The sequence below is a fragment of the Rutidosis leptorrhynchoides genome, chromosome 4, assembly GCF_046630445.1.
Source record: "Rutidosis leptorrhynchoides isolate AG116_Rl617_1_P2 chromosome 4, CSIRO_AGI_Rlap_v1, whole genome shotgun sequence".
Lineage (NCBI taxonomy): Eukaryota > Viridiplantae > Streptophyta > Magnoliopsida > Asterales > Asteraceae > Rutidosis > Rutidosis leptorrhynchoides.
This window is the reverse complement of record NC_092336.1, coordinates 425115790-425136515: the sequence shown is the minus strand read 5'-3', so window position 1 is coordinate 425136515 and position 20726 is coordinate 425115790. Positions and strand designations below refer to the sequence as shown.

Genomic DNA, 20726 nt, shown 5'->3' with positions numbered 1-20726 from the left:
ATCGTTAGTCGTTACATGTAAGTGTTGTTTTGAAACCTTTAGGTTAACGATCTTGTTGAATGTTGTTAACCCAATGTTTATAATATCAAATGAGATTTTAAATTATTATATTATCATGATATTATCATGTATGAATATCTCTTAATATGATATATATACATTAAATGTCTTTACAACGATAATCGTTACATATATGTCTCGTTTAAAAATCATTATGTTAGTAGTCTTGTTTTTACATATGTAGTTCATTGTTAATATACTTAATGATATGTTTACTTATCATAGTATCATGTTAACTATATATATATATATCCATATATATGTCATCATATAGTTTTTACAAGTTTTAACGTTCGTGAATCACCGGTCAACTTGGGTGGTCAATTGTCTATATGAAACATATTTCAATTAATCAAGTCTTAACAAGTTTGATTGCTTAACATGTTGGAAACATTTAATCATGTAAATATCAATCTCAATTAATATATATAAACATGAAAAAGTTTGGGTCACTACAGTACCTACCCGTTAAATAAATTTCGTCCCGAAATTTTAAGCTGTTGAAGGTGTTGACGAATCTTCTGGAAATAGATGCGGGTATTTCTTCTTCATCTGATCTTCACGCTCTCAGGTGAACTCGGGTCCTCTACGAGCATTCCATCTAACCTTAACAATTTGTATCTTGTTTTGCTTAAGTCTTTTAACCTCACGATCCATTATTTCGACGGGTTCTTCGATGAATTGGAGTTTTTCGTTGATTTGGATTTCATCTAACGGAATAGTGAGATCTTCTTTAGCAAAACATTTCTTCAAATTCGAGACGTGGAAAGTGTTATGTACAGCCGCGAGTTGTTGAGGTGACTCAAGTCGGTAAGCTACTGGTCCGACACGATCAATAATCTTGAATGGTCCAATATACCTTGGATTTAATTTCCCTCGTTTACCAAATCGAACAACGCCTTTCCATGGTGCAACTTTAAGCATGACCATCTCTCCAATTTCAAATTCTATATCTTTTCTTTTAATGTCAGCGTAGCTCTTTTGTCGACTTTGGGCGGTTTTCAACCGTTGTTGAATTTGGATGATCTTCTCGATAGTTTCTTGTATAATCTCCGGACCCGTAATCTGTCTATCCCCCACTTCACTCTAACAAATCGGAGACCTGCACTTTCTACCATAAAGTGCTTCAAACGGCGCCATCTCAATGCTTGAATGGTAGCTGTTGTTGTAGGAAAATTCTGCTAACGGTAGATGTCGATCCCAACTGTTTTCGAAATCAATAACACATGCTCGTAGCATGTCTTCAAGCGTTTGTATCGTCCTTTCGCTCTGCCCATCAGTTTGTAGATGATAGGTAGTACTCATGTCTAGACGAGTTCCTAATGCTTGCTGTAATGTCTGCCAGAATCTTGAAATAAATCTGCCATCCCTATCAGAGATAATAGAGATTGGTATTCCATGTCTGAAGATAACTTCCTTCAAATACAGTCGTGCTAACTTCTCCATCTTGTCATCTTCTCTTATTGGCAGGAAGTGTGCTGATTTAGTGAGACGATCAACTATTACCCAAATAGTATCAAAACCACTTGCAGTCCTTGGCAATTTAGTGATGAAATCCATGGTAATGTTTTCCCATTTCCATTCCGGGATTTCGGGTTGTTGAAGTAGACCTGATGGTTTCTGATGCTCAGCTTTGACCTTAGAACACGTCAAACATTCTCCTACGTATTTAGCAACATCGGCTTTCATACCCGGCCACCAAAAATGTTTCTTGAGATCCTTGTACATCTTCCCCGTTCCAGGATGTATTGAGTATCTGGTTTTATGAGCTTCTCTAAGTACCATTTCTCTCATATCTCCAAATTTTGGTAACCAAATCCTTTCAGCCCTATACCGGGTTCCGTCTTCCCGAATATTAAGATGCTTCTCCGATCCTTTGGGTATTTCATCCTTTAAATTTCCCTCTTTTAAAACTCCTTGTTGCGCCTCCTTTATTTGAGTAGTAAGGTTATTATGAATCATTATATTCATAGATTTTACTCGAATGGGTTCTCTGTCCTTCCTGCTCAAGGCATCGGCTACCACATTTGCCTTCCCCGGGTGGTAACGAATCTCAAAGTCGTAATCATTCAATAATTCAATCCACCTACGCTGCCTCATATTCAGTTGTTTTTGATTAAATATATGTTGAAGACTTTTGTGGTCGGTATATATAATACTTTTGACCCCATATAAGTAGTGCCTCCAAGTCTTTAATGCAAAAACAACCGCGCCTAATTCCAAATCATGCGTCGTATAATTTTGTTCGTGAATCTTCAATTGTCTAGACGCATAAGCAATCACCTTCATTCGTTGCATTAATACACAACCGAGACCTTGCTTTGATGCGTCACAATAAATCACAAAATCATCATTCCCTTCAGGCAATGACAATATAGGTGCCGTAGTTAGTTTTTTCTTCAATAACTGAAACGCTTTCTCTTGTTCATCATTCCATTCAAATTTCTTCCCTTTATGCGTTAATGCAGTCAAGGGTTTTGCTATTCTGGAAAAGTCTTGGATGAACCTTCTGTAGTAACCAGCTAGTCCTAAAAACTGGCGTATGTGTTTCGGAATTTTCGGGGTTTTCCACTTTTCAACAGTTTCTATCTTTGCCGGATCCACCTTAATACCTTCTTTGTTCACTATGTGACCGAGGAATTGAACTTCTTCCAACCAAAATGCACACTTTGAAAACTTAGCGTACAATTCTTCCTTCCTCAATGCTTCTAACACCTTTCTCAAATGTTCACCGTGTTCTTGGTCATTCTTTGAGTAAATAAGTATGTCATCAATGAAAACAATGACAAACTTGTCAAGGTATGGTCCACACACTCGGTTCATAAGGTCCATGAACACAGCTGGTGCATTAGTTAAACCAAACGGCATGACCATAAACTCGTAATGACCGTAACGTGTTCTGAAAGCAGTCTTTGGAATATCATCTTCTTTCACCCGCATTTGATGATACCCGGAATGTAAGTCAATCTTTGAATAAACAGACGAGCCTTGTAGTTGATCAAATAAGTCGTCGATTCTCGGTAGTGGGTAACGGTTCTTGATGGTAAGTTTTTTCAACTCTCGGTAGTCGATACACAACCTGAATGTACCATCTTTCTTCTTGACAAACAAAACAGGAGCTCCCCACGGTGATGTGCTTGGTCGAATGAAACCACGCTCTAAAAGTTCTTGTAATTGGCTTTGCAGTTCTTTCATCTCGCTGGGTGCGAGTCTGTAAGGAGCACGAGCTATTGGTGCAGCTCCTGGTACAAGATCTATTTGAAATTCAACGGATCGATGTGGGGGTAATCCCGGTAATTCTTTCGGAAATACATCGGGAAATTCTTTTGCAATGGGAACATCATTGATGCTCTTTTCTTCAGTTTGTACTTTCTCGACGTGTGCTATAATAGCATAGCAACCTTTTCTTATTAGTTTTTGTGCCTTCAAATTACTAATAAGATGTAGCTTCGTGTTGCCCTTTTCTCCGTACACCATTAAGGGTTTTCCTTTTTCTCGTATAATGCGAATTGCATTTTTGTAACAAACGATCTCTGCTTTCACTTCTTTCAACCAGTCCATACCGATTATCACATCAAAACTCCCTAACTCTACTGGTATCAAATCAATCTTAAATGTTTCGCTAACCAGTTTAATTTCTCGATTCCGACATATATTATCTGCTGAAATTAATTTACCATTTGCTAATTCGAGTAAAAATTTACTATCCAAAGGCGTCAATGGACAACTTAATTTAGCACAAAAATCTCTACTCATATAGCTTCTATCCGCACCCGAATCAAATAAAACGTAAGCATATTTATTGTCAATAAGAAACGTACCCGTAACAAGCTCCGGGTCTTCCTGTGCCTCTGCCGCATTAATATTGAAAACTCTTCCGCGGCCTTGTCCATTCGTGTTCTCCTGGTTCGGGCAATTTCTAATAATGTGGCCCGATTTTCCACATTTATAACAAACTACATTGGCATAACTTGCTCCGACACTACTTGCTCCGCCATTACTCGTTCCGACACCATTTGTTCCTTTCGTTCTATTAACCCCTGGTCCGTAGACCTCACACTTCGCCGCGCTATGACCATTTCTTTTACACTTGTTGCAAAATTTGGTGCAGAACCCCGAGTGATACTTTTCACACCTTTGGCATAGCTGCTTCTGATTGTTGTTGTTGTTGCGGTTATTATTGTTGTTGGGATGATTGTTGTAGTTACTGTTGTTGTTGTTGTTGTTGTTATTATTGTTGTTGTTGTTGTTGTTGTTGTTGTTGTTGTTGGGCCGTTTGTTGTAGTTGCGATTGATGTTGCGATTGTTGGGATAATTGTTGCGATTATTGTTGTAATTGCTGTTGTTGTTGTATTGGTGATTCTTATCACTGTTTTCCTCCCACTTTCTTTTGACTTGCTTCACATTGACCTCTTCAGCAGTCTGTTCTTTAATTCTTTCTTCAATCTGGTTCGCTAGTTTGTGAGCCATTCTACATGCCTGTTGTATGGAGGCGGGCTCGTGTGAACTTATATCTTCTTGGATTCTTTCCGGTAATCCTTTCACAAACGCGTCGATCTTCTCTTCCTCATCTTCGAATGCTCCCGGACACAATAGGCACAATTCTGTGAATCGTCTTTCGTACGTGGTAATATCAAATCCTTGGGTTCGTAACCCTCTAAGTTCTGTCTTGAGCTTATTGACCTCGGTTCTGGGACGGTACTTCACGTTCATCAAGTGCTTGAATGCTGACCACGGTAGTGCGTACGCATCATCTTGTCCCACTTGCTCTAGATAGGTATTCCACCATGTTAACGCAGAACCTGTGAAGGTATGCGTAGCGTACTTCACTTTGTCCTCTTCAGTACACTTACTTATGGCAAACACCGATTTGACCTTCTCGGTCCACCGTTTCAATCCGATCGGTCCTTCGGTTCCATCAAATTCCAAAGGTTTGCAGGCAGTGAATTCTTTGTAGGTGCATCCTACACGATTTCCTGTACTGCTAGATCCAAGGTTATTGTTGGTATGTAGCGCAGCCTGTACTGCGGCTATGTTTGAAGCTAGAAAAGTATGGAATTCCTCTTCATTCATATTCACGGTGTGTCGAGTAGTCGGTGCCATTTCCTTCAAGATAATCAAATGGAACAAGTTAATCATACATAATATTAAGATTAGTTAATAGTATTTCGTAGCATAATATGAACTCATTTATAAAAGCTTTTTCTTCATATTAGCGTTTTATAAGTTTAAATTCGGGTAGTACCTACCCGTTAAGTTCATACTTAGTAGCTAATATACAATTCAACTACTACAATTCTATATGAAAAACTGATTATAATAATATTTCGCGTTCAAACTTTTACACAATATTTTACAAACTTACAATACCGCTTATTTTACAGATAGCATGAAATATAGCACACAATAAATTTGATACAAGATGGTTGTGAAGATAATTCTAGCTAGTACACAAATCGTTCAGCAAAGGCAATAAAGACACGTAATTCATACGTCCAGAAACAAGTCATGCATTCTGGTTTTACTAGGATTACTTCCCATCCTTGGTCTTGTGGAACATAACCGTTATGGCCATTGATAAGATAGTGTGTCGTAACGTCGTCAAAGGGACGAGGGTTACGTAATGTCCAACAGTCCCGTAACAATCTAAAAACCTCATTTCTTACCCCAATTACCGATTCCGTCACTTGTGGGAACGTTTTGTTTAATAGTTGTAGCCCGATGTTCTTGTTCTCACTTTGGTGAGAAGCGAACATTACTAATCCGTAAGCATAACATGCTTCTTTATGTTGCATGTTAGCCGCTTTTTCTAAATCACGAAGTCCAATATTCGGATATATTGAGTCAAAATAATTTCTTAACCCATTGCGTAAAATAGCATTTGGGTTCCCCGCAATATATGCGTCAAAGTAAACACATCGTAACTTATGGATTTCCCAATGTGATATCCCCCATCTTTCGAACGAAAGCCTTTTATAAACCAAGACATTCTTGGAACGTTCTTCGAATGTCTTACAAACTGATCTCGCCTTAAATAGTTGTGCCGAAGAATTCTGACCAACTCTAGACAAGATTTCATCAATCATGTCTCCGGGTAGGTCTCTTAAAATATTGGGTTGTCTATCCATTTTGTGTTTTTATACTGTAAAATAGACAAGAGTTAGATTCATAAAAAAAAATACTTATTAATACAAGCAATTTTTACATATATCATAAAGCATAAGCACACTATATTACATATATTACACCACACGAATACAACTATCTTATTCCGACTCGTTTGTTTCTTCTTCTTCGGTTTTGGTTCGTTTTGCCAAGTTTCTAGGGATATATGATGTTCCCCTAATACGAGCCTTTGTTTTCCACATTGGTTTAGAAAAACCTGGTGGTTTAGAGGTTCCCGGGTCATTGTTACAACTTAAGGACTTCGGGGGTTGACGATACATATAAAGTTCATCGGGGTTGGAATTAGATTTCTCTATTTTTATGCCCTTTCCCTTATTATTTTCTTTTGCCTTTTTAAATTCAGTTGGGGTAATTTCTATAACATCATCGGAATTCTCGTCAGAATCCGATTCATCAGAGAATTGGTAATCCTCCCAATATTTTGCTTCCTTGGCGGAAACACCATTGACCATAATTAACCTTGGTTGGTTGGTTGAGGATTTTCTTTTACTTAACCGTTTTATTATTTCCCCTACCGGTTCTAATTCTTCATCCGGTTCCGATTCTTCTTCCGGTTCCGATTCTTCTTCCAGTTCCGACTCTTCTTCCGGTTCCTCTTCGGGAACTTGTGAATCAGTCCACGAATCATTCCAATTTACATTTGACTCTTCATTATTATTAGGTGAGTCAATGGGACTTGTTCTAGAGGTAGACATCTATCACATAATATCAAACGCGTTAAGAGATTAATATATCACATAATATTCACATGTTAAAAATATATAGTTTCCAACAAAATTTGTTAAGCAATCATTTTTCAAGTAAACACGGTCGAAGTCCAGACTCACTAATGCATCCTAACAAACTCGATAAGACACACTAATGCAAAATTCTGGTTCTCTAAGACCAACGCTCGGATACCAACTGAAATGTCCCGTTCTTATTGATTAAAAACGTTCCATATTAATTGATTTCGTTGCGAGGTTTTGACCTCTATATGAGACGTTTTTCAAAGACTGCATTCATTTTAAAACAAACCATAACCTTTATTTCATCAATAAAGGTTTAAAAAGCTTTACGTAGATTATCAAATAATGATAATCTAAAATATCCTGTTTACACACGACCATTACATAATGGTTTACAATACAAATATGTTACAACAAAATAAGTTTCTTGAATGCAGTTTTTACACAATATCATACAAGCATGGACTCCAAATCTCGTCCTTATTTAAGTATGCGACAGCGGAAGCTCTTAATAATCACCTGAGAATAAACATGCCTAAAACGTCAACAAAAATGTTGGTGAGTTATAGGTTTAACCTATATATATCAAATCATAATAATAGACCACAAGATTTCATATTTCAATACACATCTCATACATAGAGATAAAAATCATTCATATGGTGAACACCTGGTAACCGACATTAACAAGATGCATATATAAGAATATCCCCATCATTCCGGGACACCCTTCGGATATGATATAAATTTCGAAGTACTAAAGCATCCGGTACTTTGGATGGGGTTTGTTAGGCCCAATAGATCTATCTTTAGGATTCGCATCAATTAGGGTGTCTGTTCCCTAATTCTTAGATTACCAGACTTAATAAAAAGGGGCATATTCGATTTCGATAATTTAACCATAGAATGTAGTTTCACGTACTTGTGTCTATTTTGTAAATCATTTATAAAACCAGCATGTATTCTCATTCCAAAAATATTAGATTTTAAAAGTGGGACTATAACTCACTTTCACAGATTTTTACTTCGTCGGGAAGTAAGACTTGGCCACTGGTTGATTCACGAATCTATAACAATATATACATATATATCAAAGTATGTTCAAAATATATTTACAACACTTTTAATATATTTTGATGTTTTAAGTTTATTAAGTCAGCTGTCCTCGTTAGTAACCTACAACTAGTTGTCCACAGTTAGATGTACAGAAATAAATCGATAAATATTATCTTGAATCAATCCACGACCCAGTGTATACGTATCTCAGTATTGATCACAACTCAAACTATATATATTTTGGAATCAACCTCAACCCTGTATAGCTAACTCCAACATTCACATATAGAGTGTCTATGGTTGTTCCGAAATATATATAGATGTGTCGACATGATAGGTTGAAATATTGTATACGTGTCTATGGTATCTCAATATTACATAATATACAATACAAGTTGATTAAGTTATGGTTGAAATAGATTTGTTACCAATTTTCACGTAGCTAAAATTAGAAAAATTATCCAATCTTGTTTTACCCATAACTTCTTCATTTTAAATCCATTTTGAGTGAATCAAATTGCTATGGTTTCATATTGAACTCTATTTTATGAATATAAACAGAAAAAGTATAGGTTTATAGTCGAAAAAATAAGTTACAAGTTGTTTTTGTAAAGGTAGTCATTTCAGTCGAAAGAACGACGTCTAGATGACCATTTTAGAAAACATACTTCCACTTTGAGTATAACCATAATTTTTGGATATAGTTTCATGTTCATAATAAAAATCATTTTCTCAGAATAACAACTTTTAAATCAAAGTTTATCATAGTTTTTAATTAACTAACCCAAAACAGCCCGCGGTGTTACTACGACGGCGTAAATTCGGTTTTACGGTGTTTTTCGTGTCTCCAGGTTTTAAATCATTAAGTTAGCATATCATATAGATATAGAACATGTGTTTAGTTGATTTTAAAAGTCAAGTTAGAAGGATTAACTTTTGTTTGCGAACAAGTTTAGAATTAACTAAACTATGTTCTAGTGATTACAAGTTTAAACCTTCGAATAAGATAGCTTTATATGTATGAATCGGATGATGTTATGAACATCATTACTACCTTAAGTTCCTTGGATAAACCTACTGGAAAAGAAAAAAATGGATCTAGCTTCAACGAATCTTTGGATGGCTCGAAGTTCTTGAATCAGAATCATGACACGAAAACAAGTTCAAGTAAGATCATCACTTGAAATAAGATTGTTATAGTTATAGAAATTGAACCAAAGTTTGAATATGATTATTACCTTGTATTAGAATGATAACCTACTGTAAGAAACAAAGATTTCTTGAGGTTGGATGATCACCTTACAAGATTGGAAGTGAGCTATCAAACTTGAAAGTATTCTTGATTTTATGTAACTAGAACTTGTAGAATATATGAAGAACACTTAGAACTTGAAGATAGAACTTGAGAGAGATCAATTAGATGAATAAAATTGAAGAATGAAAGTGTTTGTAGGTGTTTTTGGTCGTTGGTGTATGGATTAGATATAAAGGATATGTAATTTTGTTTTCATTTAAATAAGTCATGAATGATTACTCATATTTTTGTAATTTTATGAGATATTTCATGCTAGTTGCTAATTGATGGTTCCCACATGTGTTAGATGACTCACATGGGCTGCTAAGAGCTGATCATTGGAGTGTATATACCAATAGGCAATAGTACATACATCTAAAAGCTGTGTATTGTACGAGTACGGATACGGGTGCATACGAGTAGAATTGTTGATGAAACTGAACGAGGATGTAATTGTAAGCATTTTTGTTAAGTAGAAGTATTTTGATAAGTGTATTGAAGTCTTTCAAAAGTGTATAAATACATATTAAAACACTACATGTATATACATTTTAACTGAGTCATTAAGTCATCGTTAGTCGTTACATGTAAGTGTTGTTTTGAAACCTTTAGGTTAACGATCTTGTTAAATGTTGTTAACCCAATGTTTATAATATCAAATGAGATTTTAAATTATTATATTATCATGATATTATCATGTATGAATATCTCTTAATATGATATATATATATATATATACATTAAATGTCTTTACAACGATAATCGTTACATATATGTCTCGTTTAAAAATCATTAAGTTAGTAGTCTTGTTTTTACATATGTAGTTCATTGTTAATATACTTAATGATATGTTTACTTATCATAGTATCATTTTAACTATATATATATATATATATATATATATATATATATATATATATATATATATATATATATATATATATATATATATATATATATATATATATATATATATATATATATATCCATATATATGTTATCATATAGTTTTTACAAGTTTTAACGTTCGTGAATCACCGGTCAACTTGGGTGGTCAATTGTCTATATGAAACATATTTCAATTAATCAAGTCTTAACAAGTTTGATTACTTAATATGTTGGAAACATTTAATCATGTAAATATCAATCTCAATTAATATATATAAACATGGAAAAGTTCGGGTCACTACATGACGCGTGGCAGGATTTAAGGAGGAGTTGACACGTGGCAGGAATTAATCAAGAGTTGACACATATGATTATTGTCACGCGCTTTGTATATAGATATATAGATTCGTAATTTGAATAGGGATGTGAATATCAATCTTAAATAGTTTATACTTTATATACGTGTATATTCGTAATTTGTATAGCTGTAGAATTCGTAATTTGTATGGCTGTAGAATGTGAGTGAAATTTTTTAAAAATAAATTCTAGGAGAAGTTGGAAAATTAGAAATACTCGAACACCAATCATTATTTTAGAGAAGTTTTTTTTTAAGAAAATTAAACGAAAAAGCAATTTTTACAGTATAGATAATGATACATATTTTCGGGCTAGCGGTTAACAAGTATTAGTACAGGTCTAGAACAACCTAGCTTGGTAGGGTGGATTGTCGATTGATGTTTACCCTCGGGATGTATCCCTGCAAACCCGGATCACAGTTTGAAACCGAGGGGTGGCTTTATCTGTAATGACCCAAAAATTTCCGATCAAATATAAACCTTAATCTTTATATGATTCCGACACGATAAGCAAAATTAGTAAAGTTGAGTCTTGAAAAGTTTGAGACTATATTCATGTAACCAATTACTCTTTTACCATGTCTAGTGATTCACGAACAATTATGTGTATTAGATATATAATACTCTATATGAACGTATTTTGTTTCGATAGAAATTTATTATAGTTACCATTATTATTAATTATTATTACACATATCATTTTTTATCATTTTTTGTGTTATCATATATTATTAGTATTTTGATCATTATTAAGATATTTATAATTATTATTAATATTAATTATATACATAAATATAACAAACAGGCCGATTCCAAATTCAATTACATATCTCTTTCAACTTTTATAATTTTTGTTTGTTGTCTAAAAGTTATTCCATATCAATATCAGTACGTACAGAATTAGTTTCCAGTCTTAATCTACTTTAATTTTTTTTTGTTTTGTTCCTCCTTGGCTCAATTAGCCTGCGGAATCCATAGACCATAATATAAATCGATTAACTTGTGTTTATAAGAAATTAACTCAACTTTACACCTTTAATATCAATTACAAACCATCACCTTTGAACATTCAACATTCATTACTTGTTAATGTTTCTGTTACTAATCGAATCCCAAACCTAAACCCATGTTCGTATACAGCTACACCCATTTTCTTTTATATTCGATGGAGTTGCTGCAAGAACTCCTGTTTCTACTTCTGTTATGTCATTGATGTTATGCGAGGTGTATATGAAATAGCTTATATTTTAAATACGAAATACGACGAAATATTACACAAGTTTTAATTATTTATTTACAAAATGGATATACCTAAACCTTGCTACAACACTATAGGCAGTGTGCCTAATCGTAGAGTATTATAGTTTTTAGTAAGTCCGGTTCGTTTCACAGGGAGACGGTTACACTATATTTTTATATAATTACATTTGTACAAAAATATATAAATATATATATATAATAATATATAAAATGGGGGTTTTTACCGTTTAATGACCGGTTTGTCGATTTTATATTTTAAGTCACAATTAAAACCTAATGAAAAATATAAATGACGATAATTTAAGTGCGATAATTAAAAGTGCAATAAATAAAATGATAGTAAATAAAAATGTGATAATTAAAAGTGCAATTAAATATGAAATAAAGGAATTATGCTTATTTAAACTTCCATAATCATGATGTTTAACGTGTTGATTTTAGTTTTTTCCCATGGGTTAATTGTCCTTTGTCCTGGATTATTTAATATGTCCGTCTGGTTTTTGTCCATAACAGTCCATCAGTCATAAATATAAAGTGCGAGTATCCTCGTCAAATTATCCTTATACCCGAAGTCAAATATTCCAACTAATTGGGGACTTAAACTGTAACAAGATTTTAATACTTTGTTTAATGATTACACCAGGTTATCGACTGCGTGTAACCCAAGGTTTTAATACTTTGTTATCAATTATGCCAAGTGTCCTTGTACATAATTTCACCCCTGTTTTAATAATTCTAGTGACTATTAATCCATTCCCGTGTCCGGTTAAATGAACGATTATTCGTACGTATAAATATCCCGCCCATCGTGTCCGATCGAGTGTATATGGTTATTTATAGGGACGTCTAATTGTAAATCTTTATATTAAAATTAATAAACTATCATTTAGTTAAACAAATATAAAGCCCATTAATAGCCCATAGTCTAATTTCCACAAGTGTCGTTCTTTTGTCCAAACCCCAATTATGGTACAAAGCCCAATTACCCAATTTTAGTATTTTAGCCCAACATCATGATTACTTCGTCTTAAATAAACATAATAATAACTTAAGTACGAGACATTAATTTAAAAAGGAGAACATAGCTTACATTGATTATTTATCGCGTAGTGTTACACGGACAGAGCTTCGACTTTAAAACCCGTAAAATAACCTTTGCATAACCCAAAACTAATCTAATATAAAACTACACTATACTATTTATATATAATATATATATATATATATATATATATATATATATATATATATATATATATATATATATATATATATATATATATATATATATATATATATATATATATTATTACAGAGGAGTATTATTATTATTATATTTTTTATTGCCAAAACTCGTTGCCTTTTATAGATGTGGTCTGATCCTGAGGCCCATGCGATCGCATGGGTTCTCAGTGTTAATCTCATGCGATCGCATGGCCAGTCTGGCCATGCCCAATTGCTTTGTTTGCTAGCTTGTCGACGTTATATTTAATTATACAATATAATATATATAATTTTATATAATTATATATATATATTATATTATATTCTTGTGCATAGTAGACTCATAATTTTTGGTCCGTTGCGTCGGGCGTTGATAGTTGGCTCAGGTCCCGGTTCCGGATTTTTGAACGTCCTTTCGTATAATTTAATATCTTGTACTTTGCGTTCCGCAACTTGTACTTTTGTCATTTTTAGACGTTTCTTATCAATAAATTGAACCACTTGGATTGTATCTCGTACATTTGAGCTTTTTGGTCATTTGCGTCTTCAAATTGTCGTGTTCGCCTTTTGTCTTCGCACTTATTTAATATAAACGATTACAACTTAAAATAGGACAATTACAACTAAATAATTTACATATTGGGAGGATATTGCTACTAAATATATGTTCATTTGGAGCACTATCAGTCATTAAACTAAAACCTATGAAAAACCCAACAAACTAACTTACTCTATCTTTTCTCTCTTTCTCCTGTTTCCTGTCCAAATAAAACCACCTACGACCACCATCAATAAATATAATCGAACACCATGAAACATTCACCACCACTATAGGTATACATACATACACGTGAATATATTATCTATATTATCACCACCTTGCAACACCCCTATTACCATCACCTCATGGCCACCTCCCAACCACCATTGTGGATCACGACCCAAAACCACCCAAGAAAAACTACTGCTTAATGTTACTGCTTCTTCTTTTTATTTTGAATGAGGTCACCAAAACAATTACCACCTTCTTGTTTGTTCTCTATTTTCGGTTTAACCCAAGAACATAATAAGGCCACCACTTAATTTCTATGAATGCTTATGTTCTCTTCTGTTGGTCAGCCCCGTACGCCACCCCAACCATCATCCGTATTCTTTTATGATCCACCACAACCACCACTGTTTTCACAAGCTTTATCTGTGCTGCTGTTTCGAGCCTGTTTTTCTGTCAAAGCCAAACGAAACTACATGCAACCTCTACCACCGAGAGACGTCAAATTGAGGTATATTGCAGGACTAATAGATAGTGATGTATACCGAATCTAGTCACATATTGTAGCATGTTGATAATATTTAAAGTATTAAGTATGATTGCAAGGACTTCATTACGACAAATCATTATCATTATAGCACTTTTGGTGGGACTATGGATTCGATTAACTATTATTAATTTCCAACACATTAGACATATATATATTCTAATAGTCTTTTACTGTAACCCTTTTAAAATGACATATCACTAAAGCAACCGACACTTTGTCTTCGTCTAATCTAGTGGGGCGATGTTATATTTTTTTTTGTAATTAACGGGCCAAGGTGTCGACCCACTTTCCCTACAACAACTCCATGATTGAAAACAAAAACTATATTTTTTTTTATTTCTCAAGACTTCAACCGATTTGGATTTAGATGAATAGAAATTCAAATTAGATTTAAGTTTATAACTCTTTGATGATAGAAAATGGGTTAAGAAAATTATTGGTAATGATCGTGTATTATAAATAGATGATGACGAGTTGGTGAAATGATGATGAAGATAATTATACGATAATGATAATGATATGATATTATATGAGTCGTAAAAGATGATGAAAATATCGCATGATGATGATGACGATGAGAAGAGAAGATGATGAGGATGATATGGGTAATCTGTTGGTGGTTGTGATTAGGAAAAGAAATTTGGATTACGAGTTATATAGATATACAGTGTTTGAACGTTGTAACAAATAAACGCACAGCTCAGATGGTTGGTAGAAGGGTCGGATATACTGGAGGTCGCGAGTTCAATCCTAGCTTGCTGCAAAAGATTTTTTTTTAAATATAACCAACTGCCATTGAATCAGACTTTAGTAAATGGGCTAAGCATGTAGAGTGTGACTATTGGGTCGTGAATAGTAATTGGGCCGAAATAATAGGTTGCCATGTTGGCCCGACTAGGTGTTGGGTTCAGATAATTGGGCCGTACATAAATTAAATGATTAGGAGTTGCTGTTGGGCTAATGATTTAATTAGGCCGTAAACTAGTTTGAGTGTTGAGCCTGGATCTAGTTGCTGTTGGGATGTTAGTTAAAGAAGAAACTGAAATATTAGCTAAATAGATATAAGTTGGGAGTTAAGACAAAAAGATTGATTAGAGTAGATGGTTAAGGGCGATGTTGGGGAGCGAGAGGTCACGTGTTCAAGTCCCGTCTGGAGTATTTTATTTTTTTAGACAAAGCTATGAGAGTATACACAATTACTTTTCTTATTATTATTATTATTATTATTATTATTATTATTATTATTATTATTATTATTATTATTATTATTATTATTATTATTATTATTATTATTATTATTATTATTACTATTACTATTACTATTATTATTATTATTATTATTATTATTATTATTATTATTATTATTATTATTAATGTCACTGTTATTATTATTACTATGATTCTTATTATAATTATTATTATAAGTAATGTTATAATTAATATTATCATTATAATCAAATACAACTTTTAATTACTATATAAAAATATACTCATAAGTAATATTACATATAAGTATGAATATATTATATTAACAATTTTTTTTATATAAATATTGATATAAAACAAATTAGGTATTTTTAATATATATATATAGACATATGTATATATAACTAAATAAATAATAACAATTTTCAAATATATATACAAATTAAATAAATAATATATAAAGTTATAATATATGAAATTGTTTGATTACGATTATAGGTATTAATGAATACATAAATGATTTAGGTTCGTGAATCTGAGGCCAACCCTGCATTTGTTCAGTTGTTCAATGCCGTCATGTGTATTTTTACTACAAAATACAGTAGGTGAGTTTCATTTGCTCCCTTTTACTCTTTACATTTTTGGGACTGAGAATACATGTGCTGTTTTTATAACTGTTTTACGAAATAGACACAAGTAATCGAAATTACATTATATGGTTGAATGATCGAAATCGAATATGCCCCTATTTAGTCTGGTAATCTAAGAATTAGGGAACAGACACCCTAATTGACGCGAACTCTAAAGATATATCTATCTGGCCCAACAAGCCCCATCCAAAGTACCGGATGCTTTAGTACTTCGAATTTTATATCATGTCCGAAGGAGGATCCCGGAATGATGGGGATATTCTTATATGCATATTGTGAATATCGGTTACCAGGTGTTCAATCCATATGAATGATATTTTCGTCTCTATGCATGGGACGTATGTTTATGAAAAACGGAAATATGAAATCTTGTGGTCTATTAAAATTATGAAATGATTATTTATGTTAAACTAATGAACTCACCAACCTTTTGGTTGACACTTGAAAGCATGTTTATTCTCAGGTATGAAAGAAATCTTCCGCTGTGCAATTGCTCATTTTAAAGATATTACTTGGAGTCATTCATGACATATTTCAAAAGACGTTGCATTCGAGTCGTTGAATTCATCAAGATTATTATTAAGTCAATTATAGTTAGATATTATAAAATGGTATGCATGACGTCCACTTTCGATGTAATGAAATATTATCTTTTCAAAAACGAATGCAATGTTTGTAAAATGTATCATATAGAGGTCAAGTACTCGCGATGTAATCAACTGTTGTGATTCGTTTATAATCATTATGGACTTCGTCCGGATGGATTAGGACGGGTCTTCACATTATCAATCTTTGCGGAGCCAAAATGAGAATTGGTTGGTCTAGCGCTTTGCGGCTAAGTCTTCAGGTTCTAGGGGTGAGAAAGCACTGTGTGTGAGAAAAGTGTGTTCTCTGCCACAAGTTCAAATGCTCATAAGTGATGGCTCAGGTGGCTTATTTAAAGGCATGAGTGCTCTGTAATGTTCGGAGACACGTGTCACGCTGTTATTGGTTGATTTATATGAAATGTTCGTGACCGACCTTGTGTTTATGCTGACGTTGCATGTGTGCTGCTCACGTGTTATTTTCATGGCTTAAGCATAAAAAGCTGTCTTTAGGACTTACATAAAACATTGGACGGTCTGACTTACTTTTTAAAATGCTTTTCTAGACAGAAAACATTAAACAAATTATTAGTAAAAATATCGTTAATGCTATCTTCATGTCCTTTAATTGTCTTTTTTTGTCTAGAAATAATCTTTTAATGCGTGCAGATCATAGGGCGCACAATTAAGTCTCTCAATTTAATATTTTTTTATTTGTAAAAATAAAGACATTAAACTAAAAAAAGAAATAAAGTGTTCGTAATTGAACCAAAACCTACAAAACATTGACAAATGCAATTGGTTTGTGTTTATAGTTGCATATGTTATTTAAGATGTGTATTGAGGCGTGATTAGTTTTCAATTCTAATATCTGTAGAGTGGTTATTTACAAAAAATAAATAAATAGTTTTATTTACAACATTTGACCATTGACCTTTTGACCATTCTGTTTGATGCTAAAACGTACCTACAAATAACGCGCGAAGCTCTTTATCGCCGGTAAACTCAACACGCCACCGTCACCGGAAACAATTGATTGTTCGATAACTTTCCTGATCATCTTAATAAACCTTATCATTATCCTCATAAACCGAATTATAAATTACTTTTTATAGCTATAAATGTTCGATTGATTCGTCACGTCACGTCAATGGCTAGTCGTTGGAATATTAGGGTTTCGATTATTCTTGTCTTTTGTTTTCCAGGTTTATCCTTAATCGAGCTTATAATCGAATCGAATTCTGTTTACTCTGTAATATTCTTGATTTGAATAACGTGATTGCTGTTAATTGATTTGTAATCGCAGATTCATTTAGGTTTATATACTTTTGTCTTAGATTTTTTAATTTGCTATAATTTTAAATGTCCAATTGCATCAATAACTTTTGGTATTTATGAATAATCAAAGAAGCTTTCTTGATATGTTTGTATTTTTGTTAATTTTTTACCTGCATAAGTTTTAATGACTCGAGATTTAAGTACTTAGGTTTGCTCAGACAAAAATAATTTTTTTTAATCTTTTGAGTTTGTATGAAATTAGAAGAACCTAGTGGTTTGCATTATGAAATCTGTGTACCATAGAGTAAAAATTTGAGCTTAGAGTTATAATCAAAAGATAGTTCCCAATGCATTCGTTACCGAGTTCTACGAGATACAGAAAGTGCTTTCGAGTTTCTTAGGTTTGCATTTCCGTCGAGACTCGAGAGTCCCACTGGCTTTCAGTAGACATATGTCATTCAATTGATACATATCTCTAATCTAAGTGAAAATTGAAGCACATGTACATCATTAATGTTTACAATGCTTACAATAGTATCATCATTTTGTTACAGGGATGATAATAGACTACCAAGGTTCTTAGTGTTTTATTAAGAAAACACATGTTTGTTTAAATAGATTATATATGATTTGCTTACTGGTGTTAATTATTATTATGTTTGACTCTTGGATTTTTGGTTTCCCTTTTCCTTTGCAGAACTTTTATTGTCAGCGATTGTTACATTAGATTCTATCGAAATATATACAACCCATGAATGGTTGGCATCAACTCCAACAGTATACTTTTTGTGTAGTGGCGAGAACAAGACAGCTCTGACAGACGTAAAGAAAACAAATATTGTATATAAGTTCAGGGGTGAGGAATCTTTTCAGGTATTTGATGTTCAGTTATTTGTTTTCATCGGTTACTTATATTGATTGATAATATGTTCAGAAGTATCCCTTAGGTTCTTTTAAAGTACAGTAAATGAGTAAAACTAAAACTAACTGTTGGTTGTTGCTATATATTCAGCCTCTTACGGAGTTTCACAGTAGAAAATGCAAGCGATGTGGGATTTATGAGGAGGATCGTATAAAGTCTGATGATGTGTTTGATGAGTGGGAATTTTGTCCCTCTGATTTTAAAACCTCGGATGGTCGATACATTCACACTAAAGGCAAGGAATTCAATGCGACGTTCTTGTGTCATGAGTGCGTACAAAAAGGCATGTTCTTCCTATACTTTATTATTATAACTATTATTATATGTAATATGTATATATTGTACATAACTGCAAGAAGGGTGTGGGTTGAGTATTATGTCAAAATAGGCCGGGTTGGGCTGAACAAGACACTTGTATTTTTAAAGTTTTGATCTTTAAAAAGTTAATGTGTATTACAAAACTGATTACAGATTACAGAAGTAAGTTTATGTCAGTTTAAAGTAATAAGTAATTTTTTTAATATAATACTGTAGATCTTAAATAAATGGAAGTGTATTACTAACTAAATTGTTGCTGGTGCAGACATAGGCATTAGCTCAGATTACGCTTCACCTGGTGATGAGGATGAACATGGAATAAATCGGTCCGTATTAATTATCGGTTTAAGCGTTGTGTCTTCTACTGTACTATTCGCCGCGGGACTTGTTACTGCGTACAAGTATTGGCAGAAGAAGAAGAGACAGAAGGATCAGGCTCGGTTTTTGAAACTGTTTGAAGATACGGATGACATAGAAGAGGAGTTGGGTATCGGCCCTCTAAGTGATTCGATCTAAGTAGTGTTTTTTTCCTTCTTATGTTTTATCTTGTGCTCGGTAGTTTGTATATATATAAGTACTGAACATCTTTTGAAAGGGTGATTACATGATATGATAACCATACCAAAGGGCATTTGGCTCAGCGGTATCGTGGTGGCCCTCCAACCAAGAGGTTGAGGGTTCAAGTCCCACTTTGGGACATATTCGTGGTTGTAGATATTCGTGTTAATGGTGTGTGTTTGCTTTTCAAAAAAATGATATGATAACCATACTTATTTTAGGACATCAACTAGCATTTACTGATTTGAGATGTATACATAAATAAATTTTAATGATATATAGAGTAGATGTTTTTTCATTACCATTGTTAGTATGTTGTGGGTGTTTTTGTGTTCTTTTACTTAACAGGTTGAGAAAACATGTAAGCGTTTGTGATTGAAGGTTGCTTTTTTAGTATGTATGCGGCAAATTCAGAGGGTCAAATCAGAACACTTTATTGGTTTAAAATCTGAATACTTCAAAGAACGGTTTGAGTCTGATTTCCAATGACAAAAATCATGTGAATGTCAAGTCTTAACACTATCCTTATTATATACCAAATTTAAGCCTTTTAACGTGATTGCGCATATAGTGAATGTTCAAACCTTTGTTACCGCTCATTCCTTCTTTCATAGTCGACCAAGTCTTGAACTATTACATAAGGTGTGCTTGATTGAGGGTAATGGACTACAAGGAATAGTAATAATAGTCATTGTAAGTGCTTGGTTGTTTATAATGGGAATATCCATTACCCAAAATTAGTTAATGGATCATTACCCATTAAAATGGGGGGAATGGATTTCATTATAGAATAATACACCTATTTTTCTCCCACGTTCTCTATAACTTCCCTCTTCTTT

The 20726-nt window shown here is 33.3% G+C and overlaps 1 protein-coding gene across 1 annotated transcript; it reads left to right on the top strand.

The window, feature by feature from the left end:
• The first annotated feature begins 17756 nt into the window (after positions 1-17756).
• On the top strand, positions 17757-20169 carry LOC139844250 (uncharacterized). The gene is made up of 4 exons (XM_071834471.1): positions 17757-18016; positions 18787-18962; positions 19102-19294; positions 19595-20169. Exons 1-4 carry the CDS (start codon positions 17962-17964, stop codon positions 19843-19845), a joined length of 675 nt encoding a protein of 224 aa, XP_071690572.1. The 5' UTR covers positions 17757-17961; the 3' UTR covers positions 19846-20169.
• The last annotated feature ends 557 nt before the right edge of the window (positions 20170-20726 follow it).